This window comes from Mauremys mutica, chromosome 14, assembly GCF_020497125.1.
Source record: "Mauremys mutica isolate MM-2020 ecotype Southern chromosome 14, ASM2049712v1, whole genome shotgun sequence".
NCBI classification, from domain to species: Eukaryota; Metazoa; Chordata; order Testudines; family Geoemydidae; genus Mauremys; species Mauremys mutica.
This window is the reverse complement of record NC_059085.1, coordinates 29618344-29630541: the sequence shown is the minus strand read 5'-3', so window position 1 is coordinate 29630541 and position 12198 is coordinate 29618344. Positions and strand designations below refer to the sequence as shown.

Here is a 12198-nt window from a genome sequence, read left to right as displayed (position 1 = left end):
GGGGCTTTGACCACACTGGTGCTTTGCAGCGCCGCAATTTGCAGCGCTGGAGAGGGTGTGTTTTCACACCCTGCTGCAGCGCTGCAAATTTGTAAGTGTAGCCAAGCCCTAAGCCTTTGGAACAATCTTCCAAAAGAACAGGGCCGCCCAGAGGGGGGGACAAGTGGGGCAATTTGCCTCAGGCCCCGAGCCCCGGCCCAGCGGCAATCCAGGTCTTCGGCGGCATTTTGGCAGTGGGGGGCCCTTCAGTGCTGCCGAAGATGCGGAGCGACTGAAGGGTCCCCCACTGCCGAAATGCCAAAGACCCAGAAGGCCGCCGGGTGAGTACAAGCGCCGCAGCTCCCCCACTTTGCCCCAGGCCCCCTGAATCCTCTGGGCAGCCCTGCAAAAGAAAGGGTAGAAATCCCATCTCTGGAGACATTTAAGGAGACAACAGTAGAAAATATAGTTCAGGGAACACCTCTCAACCAATGCAAGACTAGACTAGGTGACTGTCAGCATGTTGTGTGCATGCAAACACCCACACACAGCTGTACTGCAAAGTAAATCTGGCCACTTGGAGCAACAGCAAAGCAAGAGTCCACCTCCTGCCCTGCTAGAGTACTTCAATCTGCCAAAAAGCACCACCTCTGTCTAGGAGAATGTAATACAGGAGTTTCGAATATGGGACCTGCATTTTATCTTCCCGCTCTAGCTCTGGTCCTTATAACTGGCTGTCAGCCTCTCTCTGCCACACTCATTCATCCTCTATCACATCAACTCTCAGTCCTGGCCGCTTCTCCTCTCCTCCCTCCCACCAGCCTTTAACGCTCTGTCATAATCCAGAGCTCACCTCAGCATAATGGTGGGGGAATGAGCAGAAACATGGACACTGGGCCCCAGTTTGGGTCAATAGCTGTCAGCATAGGGTGACGGTGCAGCTGTGCTGCCTGTAGGCTCCAGCCATACCATGTCTCTGACTCCAGGGGCTGGGAGAGGGGTCATTGAAATAGTGCAGCAGATGGCCAGCTGGCCTCATTCTGACATGTCTTTATTCCTAGCTAAATCAGCAATTTCTATATAGCAATTATCTAGGCATGATTTCTACACAAGAAATTCCCAATGACATTTCACTTGGAATGATTATCAAGGCACATGTTTCTAGGAAGCCTGAGAAGTCAGATTCAAAACTGGTTCGATTGCAATAGAGCACAGCTGTCTTGTACATGAGAAGATGGAGCAGCAAACGACTGTGTTTATGTGAATCTGGGATTTGGCACAAAATTAATCAAGGGGAACCATTTATTCAAAGGGATTAAGAAGAAAATGGTGTTTAAAAAATGAATAACTATCTTGTAACTGGGATAATCAATTATGAGTGACGCCATTAAGAATTTATGGAGCCAAATTCAGACCTGGAATCAGCAGGTGCAGTTCCAAGGTCGTCCGTGCAGTGAGGCTGAATTACACTCTCTCTGATTTGGTCTTAATATAAATGGCAGTCCTAGAAGACCAATAAAAGGAGAGGAATAGAGGGGAGGGATAGCTCAGTGGTTTGAGCATTGGCTTGCCAAACCCAGGGTTGTGAGTTCAATCCTTGAAGGGGCCATTTGGGGATTGGTCCTGCTTTGAGCAGCAGGTTGGACTAGATGATCTCCTGAGGTCCCTTCCAACCCTAATACTCTAAGAGTGGCACAAACACTGTGTTGGCCAAAGACAAGGAGGCCCAAATCCAGATTCCAAACGCAAACATCACTAAATTTGGGAAGTGTTTGGATCCAGATCTGAAACAGGCTTCTAGGTCAGGGGTCTCAAAGTCCTGGCCCGCAGGCCATCTGTGGCCCAAGAACCTCCTCACTGCAGCCCGTGGAGGAGAGATGCATGCAGCCACACTGCTGGCAATGTCTGCTGCAGGCACCGCTCCCATTGGCTGGGGGAGAGGGACAGAGATATCATCACTAGTCACTGGGCAGAGTCAGCCTTGGAGGCAGCATCACTTTTTTCCACATTGCATATAAATAGGTAAAAATACCAAACACAACTACCTGACGCACACCTTGCTGCAATCCTGAAGGTTTCAACTGCTCAGTCACTGGGGCCAAACATCAACAACCTGACAGAACTGAAGCATTGCCAGGTCTCTGGCAAACACTAAAAACTCGCTGGCAGGCGAAGAATTTTATAAAGTTGTATGATAGTTTTATTATTTCTAAGAAATTCAAAATTAAAAAATACAACATAGACATTTTCTTTTCTGAACACCTTCTTCAGTGACATTATTGGCCCACTGGGAAGATTTGAGGACTGGCACCGGCCCTGAGGTAAATTGAGTTTGAGCCCCCTGTTCTAGGTGTTGCATCCAAAATCTAGATTACAAACCTACCCCACCAAAGAGGGTGGGCGGGAGACGGGACTCCTAAATCGAGACACTGCCCACATTCGAATCCTGGCAATGTAGAGACAGAGTCAAATAAACTGAATGTAATATCAAAAGAAATAGCACAAGGAATAGGCTGCATAATCCTATTTCATTCGGACCCTCCAGTCTTTAAGTACCTAAAGCTGCTGCAGAGTCTCTCTTCTGCTGCTGAAACCCAGGGCATCCTGTAGAATGAGGGTCTTAGCTTGGCTTGGAAATCATGTGACCTTGCGCAGACATTTCCACTGAGCTGGGGACAGGCCCAGCAGCTTCTTGCTATGGAATTTTGGACCTGGATAGTTAGTCTTACCTACCAGGAGCGATGGCACCTCTTCCCAATTGGAGTGACCAGTTAGATTAAAACAGCAACAGGTTCATGTTCCTGTTGGGAATAAAAGTAAACAGTGAAGGGAGGTTTCTAATGCAACAGCTGCTTTCGTGATATAAAGGATGAAAAATAAAATGAATAAATAAAGGTAACAGAGAACTTTACCCTTCCTGCTGCAAACTACTCAATATTTTGTGGGCTGCGCTCATGACATTGTCCAGACCACTTGCATCCCACCCCAGCCATCCAATCCTGCACCAGATAAAGTCAACAGGAGTTTTGCCTGCAGCAATGGCTCAAAATGCTGCAGAGTCACTGCTGCAAACTGTATTCCTTTGGCCTATCTCCACTATTATAGAATACTGCAGTATTCAGAAGGGGGAAACTGTAACAACTTTAGGGTTGCCAATTTTGGTTGGACATATTCCTGGAGGTTTTGACACATGTCAATCGGTCTTTAATTAAAGAGTAATTAAATTAAGAGACTCCAGGACAATCCTGGAGGGTTGGCAACTTTAGCTCCAGGTATGTTATTGATTGGAGGTCTGAATGAACTATTATGAATAAGGACAGGTTTCAGAGTAGCAGCCGTGTTAGTCTGTATCTGCAAAAAGAACAGGAGCACTTGTGGCACCTTAGAGACTAACCCATTTATTTGAGCATAAGCTTTCGCGGGCTACAGCCCAGTTCATGGGATGCCTAGAATGGCACATATAGTCAGGAGCTATAGAGACACACACAGAGAACATTTACTCTATGTGCCATTCTAGGCATCCGATGAAGTGGGCTGTCGCCCGCGAAAGCTTATGCTCAAATAAATGCGTTAGTTTCTAAGGTGCCACAAATACCCCTGTTCTTATTACGAATAACACAGCCTATCCCTTGCGCTGTTCAGGGTGACATTCCGGTCAGTTTGTTTTACCGGGCCGCTACATTTCCAGGAGGACCCCTTTCCTGTAAGTAATCACAGTGAGGAAGCTGCAGGCACAAATGGTGAACAGCCGGAGAGTAAGTTTCACTTTTGCTTTGGACTTCACTTCCTGATTCCACAAGAACCTGTTCTTGTAACTTGAGCCTTGACTGACACACAACGTGACCACTTAATTCTTAGCCGTGCCATGGGGCAGCCAATAACGGATTAGACAGAAGAGACTCCGCAAAGGTAAAGCAGGAGAGCAACTTCCTCGTTTGCAATTTCATAACCTGCTTGAAATTTAAAGAGCAATAGTTGCTAGCGTGGGACTCCTGCAAACTATGAAGGAGCTGAAAGCAGCAGCACCAGCTAAGCAAGACATTTTAAGGGACTATGTTGCATACTATGGCACCAAGTGGTCGGAAGGAAAACTTCAGATCTGCAACGAGACAACGCTAAAAGCAAAAGCTAAACACTTCCTGGAGTCTGGTGCCTGCCCTGCTGAGGGATTTAGCAGGTTTAGCTTCTACAGCATTGCAGATAATTGTTTAAAGATGAAAAAGCAACAAGGAGGCAATGTTTTCAAAAACCTCATCCAAGCTTTCGAGTTCCTGGAGCTGCTCTGCATCAACCTGTTCCTCTCTCCTTGGAGAAAAGAAATAAAGTCGCTGAAGGTAGGATATGAGATGAAAACAGTGGCATAGCAACAGGATCAGAAAGCGATAAATCAAATCCTCAGGGTGGTGCTTTATTCCCAGTGTGCTGAACCTTTAATGAAATTAATGATTTACAGCTTGATCCAGAGTCCCCTGAAGTCCAGGGGGAAATTTCTATTGATTTCAGTGGGCTTTCAATCAGCTCCATTATGCGCAAGGGATAAAATTTTGAAAAGTGCCTAAGGATATGTCTGTATTGCAATAAAGCATCAGTGGCTGGCCCAGATCCGCTGATTTGGGCATGTGGGCTTGTGCTGTGTGGGGCTGTACAATTGCAGTGTAGAGCTTCAGGCTTGGGCAGGAGCCCAAGATCTGGGACCCTCCCTTGGGGAGGTCCCAGAGCCCAGGCTCCAGCCAGATCCCAGATGTCTGAGGGTCCCAGAGCCCAGGCTCCAGCCAGATCCCAGACGTCTATGCTATAATTTTATAGCCCCATAGCCTGAGCCCCATGTGGCCAAGTCAGGTGATATGGACCAGCCGCTGGTGTTTTATTGCATGTAGACCTAGGTGACTTCGGGCCAGATTTTCAAAGGTAGTTGCCTAAAGATGCAGCTAGGTGCCTTGTCAGTTTTAAAAAGGACCTGAGCAGGTTAGGCACTTAGCCTTTTGGGAACTGGGTGCCTAGCTAGGGCCTTTCTAAAATTCAAAGTGGGTGCATAGCTGCATCTTTAGGTGATTAAATACCTTTTAAAATATGGTCCTTAGGAGCCCAAGACTTTCAATGAGACTTCAACAAAGTGCCTAAGTCACTTTTGAAAACAGGTTTTAGGTGCGTTTGAAAACGTTGCTTACATAGCCGGCCTTGCGAGAAGGGAGCAGCATGCTTTGCACTATACTGGTGAGCGAAAGCGATGTGCAGTCTGTTTATTCTCTTCTTTGTGAATGGACTGTTTGTACTTCGTACGTCAGCCACGTTGCAGTGATGCTCTAAGGCAGAAAGCAGAAACATTAAAACAAGCTGCACTAACATTACAGCTCTTCCTTGGCTACTTTTAGTACAAATTGGGTTCTCTACAGATCAGACAAAATGAAGCAATTTTACATAATGTCATCATTGTAAAAGTGTGGGTCCCAGAGCATGAGCTATGAAATGCCATTTAACCCTGCATGGCTGCCAGTTTGGATTCATTATAATGCTCAAATAAATATCACACAAGACAAATCAGTGCACAGACACAGAGGGATGTGGCATGGTGTGAGAGCCAGCTCCACTGCCAGAGCTAGGAGGGGGCTGGAGGAAGGATGTGGAGCGGGGGCATCAGCTCTGTGCAGAGCTTGAGCCACAGTTTTCAGCAGTTCTGTGCCCTATACAGGTCTTGCTTACTCTGTTCCCTGCTTGTTCCACCCTGCTGCCATCCTTACTGTGCAGACACTGGGCTGATCCATGGAAGGTGATGATAGGGGTAGAGTCAAACAGTACCTGAAGAAGTGGGAACTATCAACCACAGAATCCACAGAGATGGCCTGGCCTGACTGCTAAGCAGGAAGCCTTTTAGCACATGTTGGTTTTGACTGTCACACCCTTGATTGTGGATTAATTACCCAGCCTATTGACTATGCCCCTCCCCAACAACCTGTTGCTCATCTGTCCATAGTGTTCTCCAGGCAAATATGGAACAAACTATCAAAAGGCAGGGGCTAAGGAAAAGCTAAACAAAGAGGAAGATAAATGCCACCCGGAGGGAATAGAAACTTTTGATGTGGGAAAAGAAAGTCTGAGGAATATGGAGCCTGGAGCAGACTGACGTAAAATGAATACAGAGAGTATCCTCTGCAAAACAGTTGCACAGGAGTTTGCTTGACCAGAGCGACCTCTCCAGCTACATAATCTATGATCTTTGAACAACCTTTCTAAATACCTGTCACAATTTTGAGTCACCACCTGAGCTCATTGGACCTCTTTGTTATATCTTTAGACTAGGTTCAGGGGAAATGAGAGAAATCTAGTGTTCTAACACCAAGGGAAGCTCCAGAAACAGAGACGCACCAGGGAAGTGAGAGGGTGAAGGAATAAGCCCCCTAACAGAGACACACATATATTCATACGACTCTATTAAATGAACCCAACAATAGCATTATGATTTGTATTAACATAGCCCCTCACAGCCCCAGTCATGGACCAGGAATCCACTGTGCCAGGCAGCATGCAAAGGCAGAACAAAAAAACCCAGCCCCTTCTCCAAGCAGTTTACAATGGGAGTATAAGGCAGGAGACAGGCAGACACAGGTAATGGAAGGGATTATCAATAATGTTTACATGTAAGGCTTTAAACCGAGATTTTCAAAAGTAACTGCTGATTTTGGGTGCCCAACTTGGCACACTTAAAAGAGGCCTGATTTCCAGAAAGGGTTGAGCACCCTGTGATGCTTTCTCAGGGCACCCAGAACTGTAAGTCACTGGGATATCCCTCTGTCTCAGCAAGGGAGCTTTGCTGGAGTTTAACTGTGTGCCAGTTCTCTGCCACACCCGCCTGTCCACCTCACCAGCAAACACCTCAAGACTCTGCCAGTCTGAACCTTGCCTTGCAGGTAACATTCAGTAAACCCCCTGCAAGTTCCTCTGCAGTACCCTGCCCCTATGACTGCAGAGTCTCCGAAATTACCAAAGTTTGCTGCCTCCAAAGAGACAGTGCACACACCAGCTTGTTAGTTTTGCTGAGGACCCATGCTTTACTGTAACACACAGCACTGAGATGACTTTATGGTAAAACCAAAACTGAGTTTATTACTAAAGAACAGATTTAAGCGATAGTAAGCAGAGACAATATAAACTGAAAATGGGTACAGATAAACCATAAATAAAATACACTTTCTGGTATCTAAAACTTAACAGATTACAAGCCTCGTATGGGGCAATTTCTCACTCACAGTCAGTTCTCATGTCCTCAATCCACACGGCTGCAAAATATACCTTTCACAGATTCCAGAAGTGCTGGCCCTTTTGTCTCTTAAGTGATGTCTTTTTCCCCTTCCTTATAACTCTGAAAAACCTTTGAAACATTTTTTTGAAAAGTAACCCCATACAAAGTTCTTCCCTGCTGCTTGTTCCACAGGGTGCAGAGCATGTCCCTTTTTTGTCCTCTTGTTAATTAGCTCTTTCTGGTGAGTTGATTACTTTGTTTACCTTAGATGCAAATATACTTTCATCGTCTCTAGCTTACAAAGTTAGACTCAGGCACATGGGCAAAACCATATTCCTTTGGATAAGAGAAGCCTGTTTTTCCACTCTACTCAGATTGTTTGGTCTGAACATATTTTAGGCCAGATCTACACTACAGACCTAAATCAGTATAAATGCATCACTCAAGGCTGTGAAAAATCCACACCCCTGAGCAACACAGTTATACTAACCTAACACCCACCTACCCCCATGTAGACAGCGCTACGTCAACGGAAGAGCTTCAGTGTTCAAGGGGTTTCTATTTTTTAAATTGAAAAAGACTTTGCTCTTGAATGGAACACAAGAAAAGGTGGTTGGTGTTTTTATACTATCCTAGTCTGGCCACGATGATCTTCTGCTACTGCCACTGTCCTTTTCAATTAGTGAGGTAACAGGCCATATCCTCAGCTGGTGGAAATTGGCATAGCTCCACTGAAGTTATTGCACTTGAGTAAAGCAATAATTTTCAGGAGGCTGACAATAATGCTGGTATAAAACCTCAAAATTCAAAACTCAGTGACACCAGTTTGGGGAAATAGTTGTTAAAAATTAAATAGTTATGAGCTTGTTTAAAAAGCCCCTTCCCCTGCATGGTTTCCCTCATTGCCCATCTTAATGTTTGTTTTTTTTCCCCAGACATTTACAGGTAATTTTGTCTACTGTGTTCAATCAGTGCTCCCAGAAAACGTAGTAAAAACAATACTGGAGAAAATAGGTTACATTGCAACAACAGCAACGGAGTATTCACTTGTCAGAAAGATAAATGAGGAGGAAACAAAAGAGACTGCATTTGAAATATTTCTTGCAAGAATCGAGTGTGAAACCATCCTTGAAATGATAAGCGAAGTACAACACAGTGATTTGGGGGATATCCTACAGAAGAGAGCACAAAAGCATTGCTATCATGAAGAGAACAAGGACAGAGAGAGTCAACCCTTCCAGAGAGAGGACCCTGAAAATCTGGAAAACAAAGAAAATAATGAGATTTCTTCATGCCTTGGTGCTCAACAGAAGTCCTCAACGAAGAGCGAGAAATCCTTTGAAACTGCTGGAAATAGTAAGATCAAAGATGAATCCCATTTTAAACCTGCTACTGATATGCCTCAGTTAGCATCTACTCAATCCACTAGCAGGCTTCAAGCACACCAGAGGCAAGTCAGTGAGCCAGCACACTCTCATGGCAAATGCTCAGATAGCGAAGACTTCTTGAACAAATACAGTGACATTGTCATAGGACAAAAGCCTATCTTCAGTGAGAATTCTTCTCAGAAAGCGTTTGAAGAGAAGCTAAGAGGCAATCAGAGTGAAGAATGTGTTTTGGTGATCTCAACACCGTTGACAGCAAACGAAGCTGGCCCCAAACCACTCTCACCAGGTGCAAGCGGCCCACAAGCCTTTGCAATATTTACTGACGATACTCCTGAAAGCAGAAATGCCCTTGATAAATACAGAGCCCAAGAGGTCCCTGAAGAAACCATTGAAGCAAAAATCAGTGATGCCATGAATTGCGTAGGCACATCCATAAATCCTGCAGATCAACCCCAGGAGCTGAAGCCCCTGTCTCATGGCAATACAGTTGTTACAGAATGTAATTTAACCAAAGAAGACAAAGTTTGTGAAATATCTTTATCTTTTAGCAAACTAAAAATCCAGGATGCCAGTGATGAAGAGCTTATGTATCCAGTAGAGGAAACTGCACAACCTGAGTGTATAACAAATGTAAATATAAGTGATAAAGACATCAGAGAATGTAATCACTCCAAGATGAAATATACATATCCAGCTAGGATTCAGACAACAAATAAAGCACCTTTCAGTGTTGGTCAGTCTTCCTCAAACCTACTTGGTAATGCCACTGGGGGCCCCGAGTGTCCTACCACTGGCTCAGATAACAAGAGACTATTAACGCATATGCCTGGTACACATGCAACTTCAGAGGGTTTCAGATACATCAGAGAGCCACCTAATCTCACTTACATTCCTCCTAGAAGTATTTATGTTCCATCTCCAGACCCTAGCGCCACCACTGTGAATTGTAGGAAGAGCCACTTACAGCCTGAAGCAGGCTCACCTGAGTCCTCTTCATCTACAGACAAAGGAAAGTTTGAGACTTACACTTCAAACGTGAATGAAACTAACCAAGAGGACTATGTAATTATCAGCAAGGATGGTGACTAAGGAATGCCAGGCCCATATGATTCTGCCAATGTCCTTCACGGTTGGTCAACAACATACAGGCTGGTCTTGGTCCTCTCTTGAGCAAAGATTCGTCACACCAAAGCACGTGCTGCTTTTGGGTAGTGAAGAAAGGGTCCATTAGTCTGCTCTGTTTGTCTTCAGTGATCACACTGATACTCAGGTGCTCAGACCTGAATGGTCACCTGTCTTTAATTTGTGTGTATTAAAAATGAGGATAAATTCACAAATGTATTTGATATGATGTATAAGTTAGACACCAGGACCTGCTGTATTTGGCTTCTGACAGGTTTTTCAAATACATATACTGCCACTTTTTTTCTCTCTCTCTCTCTAACAAGTTATTCTTGCAGCAAGGGAGCAAATTTACCTCAAAGAATGAAATAAAGTCTAAAATGTTGTGCAATAGGGAAAAATAAATGCTTCCAAATTAAGGTTCACTGTTTATAGTCTCTCCCATGCCATGTTAAAGTTACATTTGAAGCTCATCTCCAGTTGCTTATAACATTTCAGTTAAGTTAACTTTTGAGCTAATGTTCCTTTTGCTTGTTCTCAGTCCTAAGATTGATTTAGAAAGTTTGGTAAAATTCTGTTTGGATGTTCAGAAAAAAAAAAAAAAAACCACGGAGGTAACACACACTCTGCTAAGACATTTTCAGATGTATTCTTGCATTAGAATAATCCTGTGGGTCTTTTAAATATACTTGATTCTGTACAATTATAGGTTTTGATACTTGCCTCTGTTTGCTACCACCAAATAATACCAAAAAAATAAAAAAATAAAATGTTTTGTCTTGGGGCCCCAGTTCTGAAATTTGACTCTCTCACACAAACCCTTATGTCTGCACAAAATCCTGTTGAACTCAGTGGTGCTTAGTGCAGGAAAAGGGATGGCTGGCTTGGGGCCTTAATGAGGACTAGTGCCTTTAACCCATATGACAAAAAGGTGTTTATTAATGAAGTTATAACCTTTTGAAAACTGCATGCTTCTCTTGCACTATACATTGTTTTCTACTAACTTTTTAGCAATATGATGAAGGTCCATACTCCAGATATACTTTCATGTACATATACACCAAGATTTTCAAAAATACATGCTAAAGTTAGAACCAAAAAGTAGGCTCCTAAATAAGTAGCCTGAGTGCTGACCAGCCCCTGACTTCAATGGGTTTTGGTCACTTATTCAGGAGCCCTCTGTTGTCAAACTTAAGCATTTAAAAATCATGATTCAGGCCTAAACAAATAATGGAATGGTCTTGTCTATATATTTCAGTTTCTTGCCTTGCCTTCTGGGTTTTCATTCTTTAAGGTTCACGTTTTCAATTTTTTCTCCATGAGGGCTAGAAACCAAAACCAAAACCACACACACACACGACAGAAAGTTGAGATTCTTACTTAAACACATGACTTCAGGGGCTGGGGATTTAAGAAAAACACCAACTCCTGGGAATATTGCAACAAAATAAGAATTGGCAACTCTGTAAGACTAACTTTAGGTTCTTTATATGGAAAATCTTGGCTATTAAGTGTAAATACAAACATGTGCCTGAAGCAGTATGCAAATACTAAATTTATTTGACTCGTTCATTTAGATACACATGCAGTTATCTGATATTGCATGTTAACAGTACATTTGACTGCTGAAAATATCTTTTCAAAAATAGTGCTTAGTATAAAGCAGAATAAAAAAAAGTGTATTCTAATGCTAAGCTCAATATATTTTTCAGAAATCTTAAGGAATCTCCTTAGTAAAAGGTATTATAAGTTAGATATTTCCAATACCAATTCTTTCCTAGAGTTGCTTATATGTATATAGAGAAAATATTTGCTGATCATTTCTTCAAGTTCTTTATAATGTCACCATCTGGATTGTAAAACGGTAGTTCTGTGCCAAGAGAAAAAGAAAAACAGGATTCTTACGGGGCGAATGAAAGAGTGGGCTATCAGGGAAGTTGAAGAACTCACACAGGGAAAGCTCTGCACTTTGAAAGTCATTGGAGAATCCCTGCAATGAAGCTCTTAGAAGTTTTAACAGTGTAGCGGGTGTAAAACCCTGACTCCATTGAAGTCAATGGCAGGATTGCACCTGAGGTTTGAGGGAAGTTTACGTTACACACATATGCACACAGGAATACCTGCTTGTATGTTGTCCAAGTCCACATTCATGTACTTGCTAAACTTTGTTTTGTTTATTATGTTTTTATAAGATGCAATTTCCCCCCCACTGGGGATTATTAAAGTTCCTCTTCTGTTTTAAGCTTTGTGTCTAGCAAAAGTTATTAGGGGAGCTCTGACTAGGAAGTTGCAAAAAACGTCCCCACCACACATGAGGATACGTAGTGTAGACACATAGGGTACATCTCTACAGCAGCTGGGAGCAGGCTTCAGCCTGGATAGACAGACTCGTGCTAGCAGGGCTTGAGTGGCCATGTGGATGTTGTGGCATGGCCTGGAGCTTGGGATCTTTGCAACATCCACAGAGATCTT

At 43.5% G+C, this 12198-nt stretch overlaps 1 protein-coding gene across 1 annotated transcript; it reads left to right on the top strand.

The window, feature by feature from the left end:
• Nucleotides 1–3762: 3762 nt before the first annotated feature.
• Nucleotides 3763–11960, top strand: LOC123349631. The gene is made up of 2 exons (XM_044987841.1): nt 3763–4313; nt 8152–11960. The coding sequence occupies exons 1-2, from the start codon at nt 3981–3983 to the stop codon at nt 9691–9693; spliced, it is 1875 nt and encodes a 624-aa protein (XP_044843776.1). The 5' UTR covers nt 3763–3980; the 3' UTR covers nt 9694–11960.
• The last annotated feature ends 238 nt before the right edge of the window (nt 11961–12198 follow it).

Bases quoted from the DNA above. Each gene is read 5' to 3' on its own strand.
- LOC123349631 (XM_044987841.1), top strand. From the start codon at position 3,981: ATGAAGGAGCTGAAAGCAGCAGCACCAGCTAAGCAAGACATTTTAAGG. The intron at 4,314-8,151 runs GTAGGATATGAG...TTTTTTCCCCAG, and splicing joins AAGAAATAAAGTCGCTGAAG to ACATTTACAGGTAATTTTGT.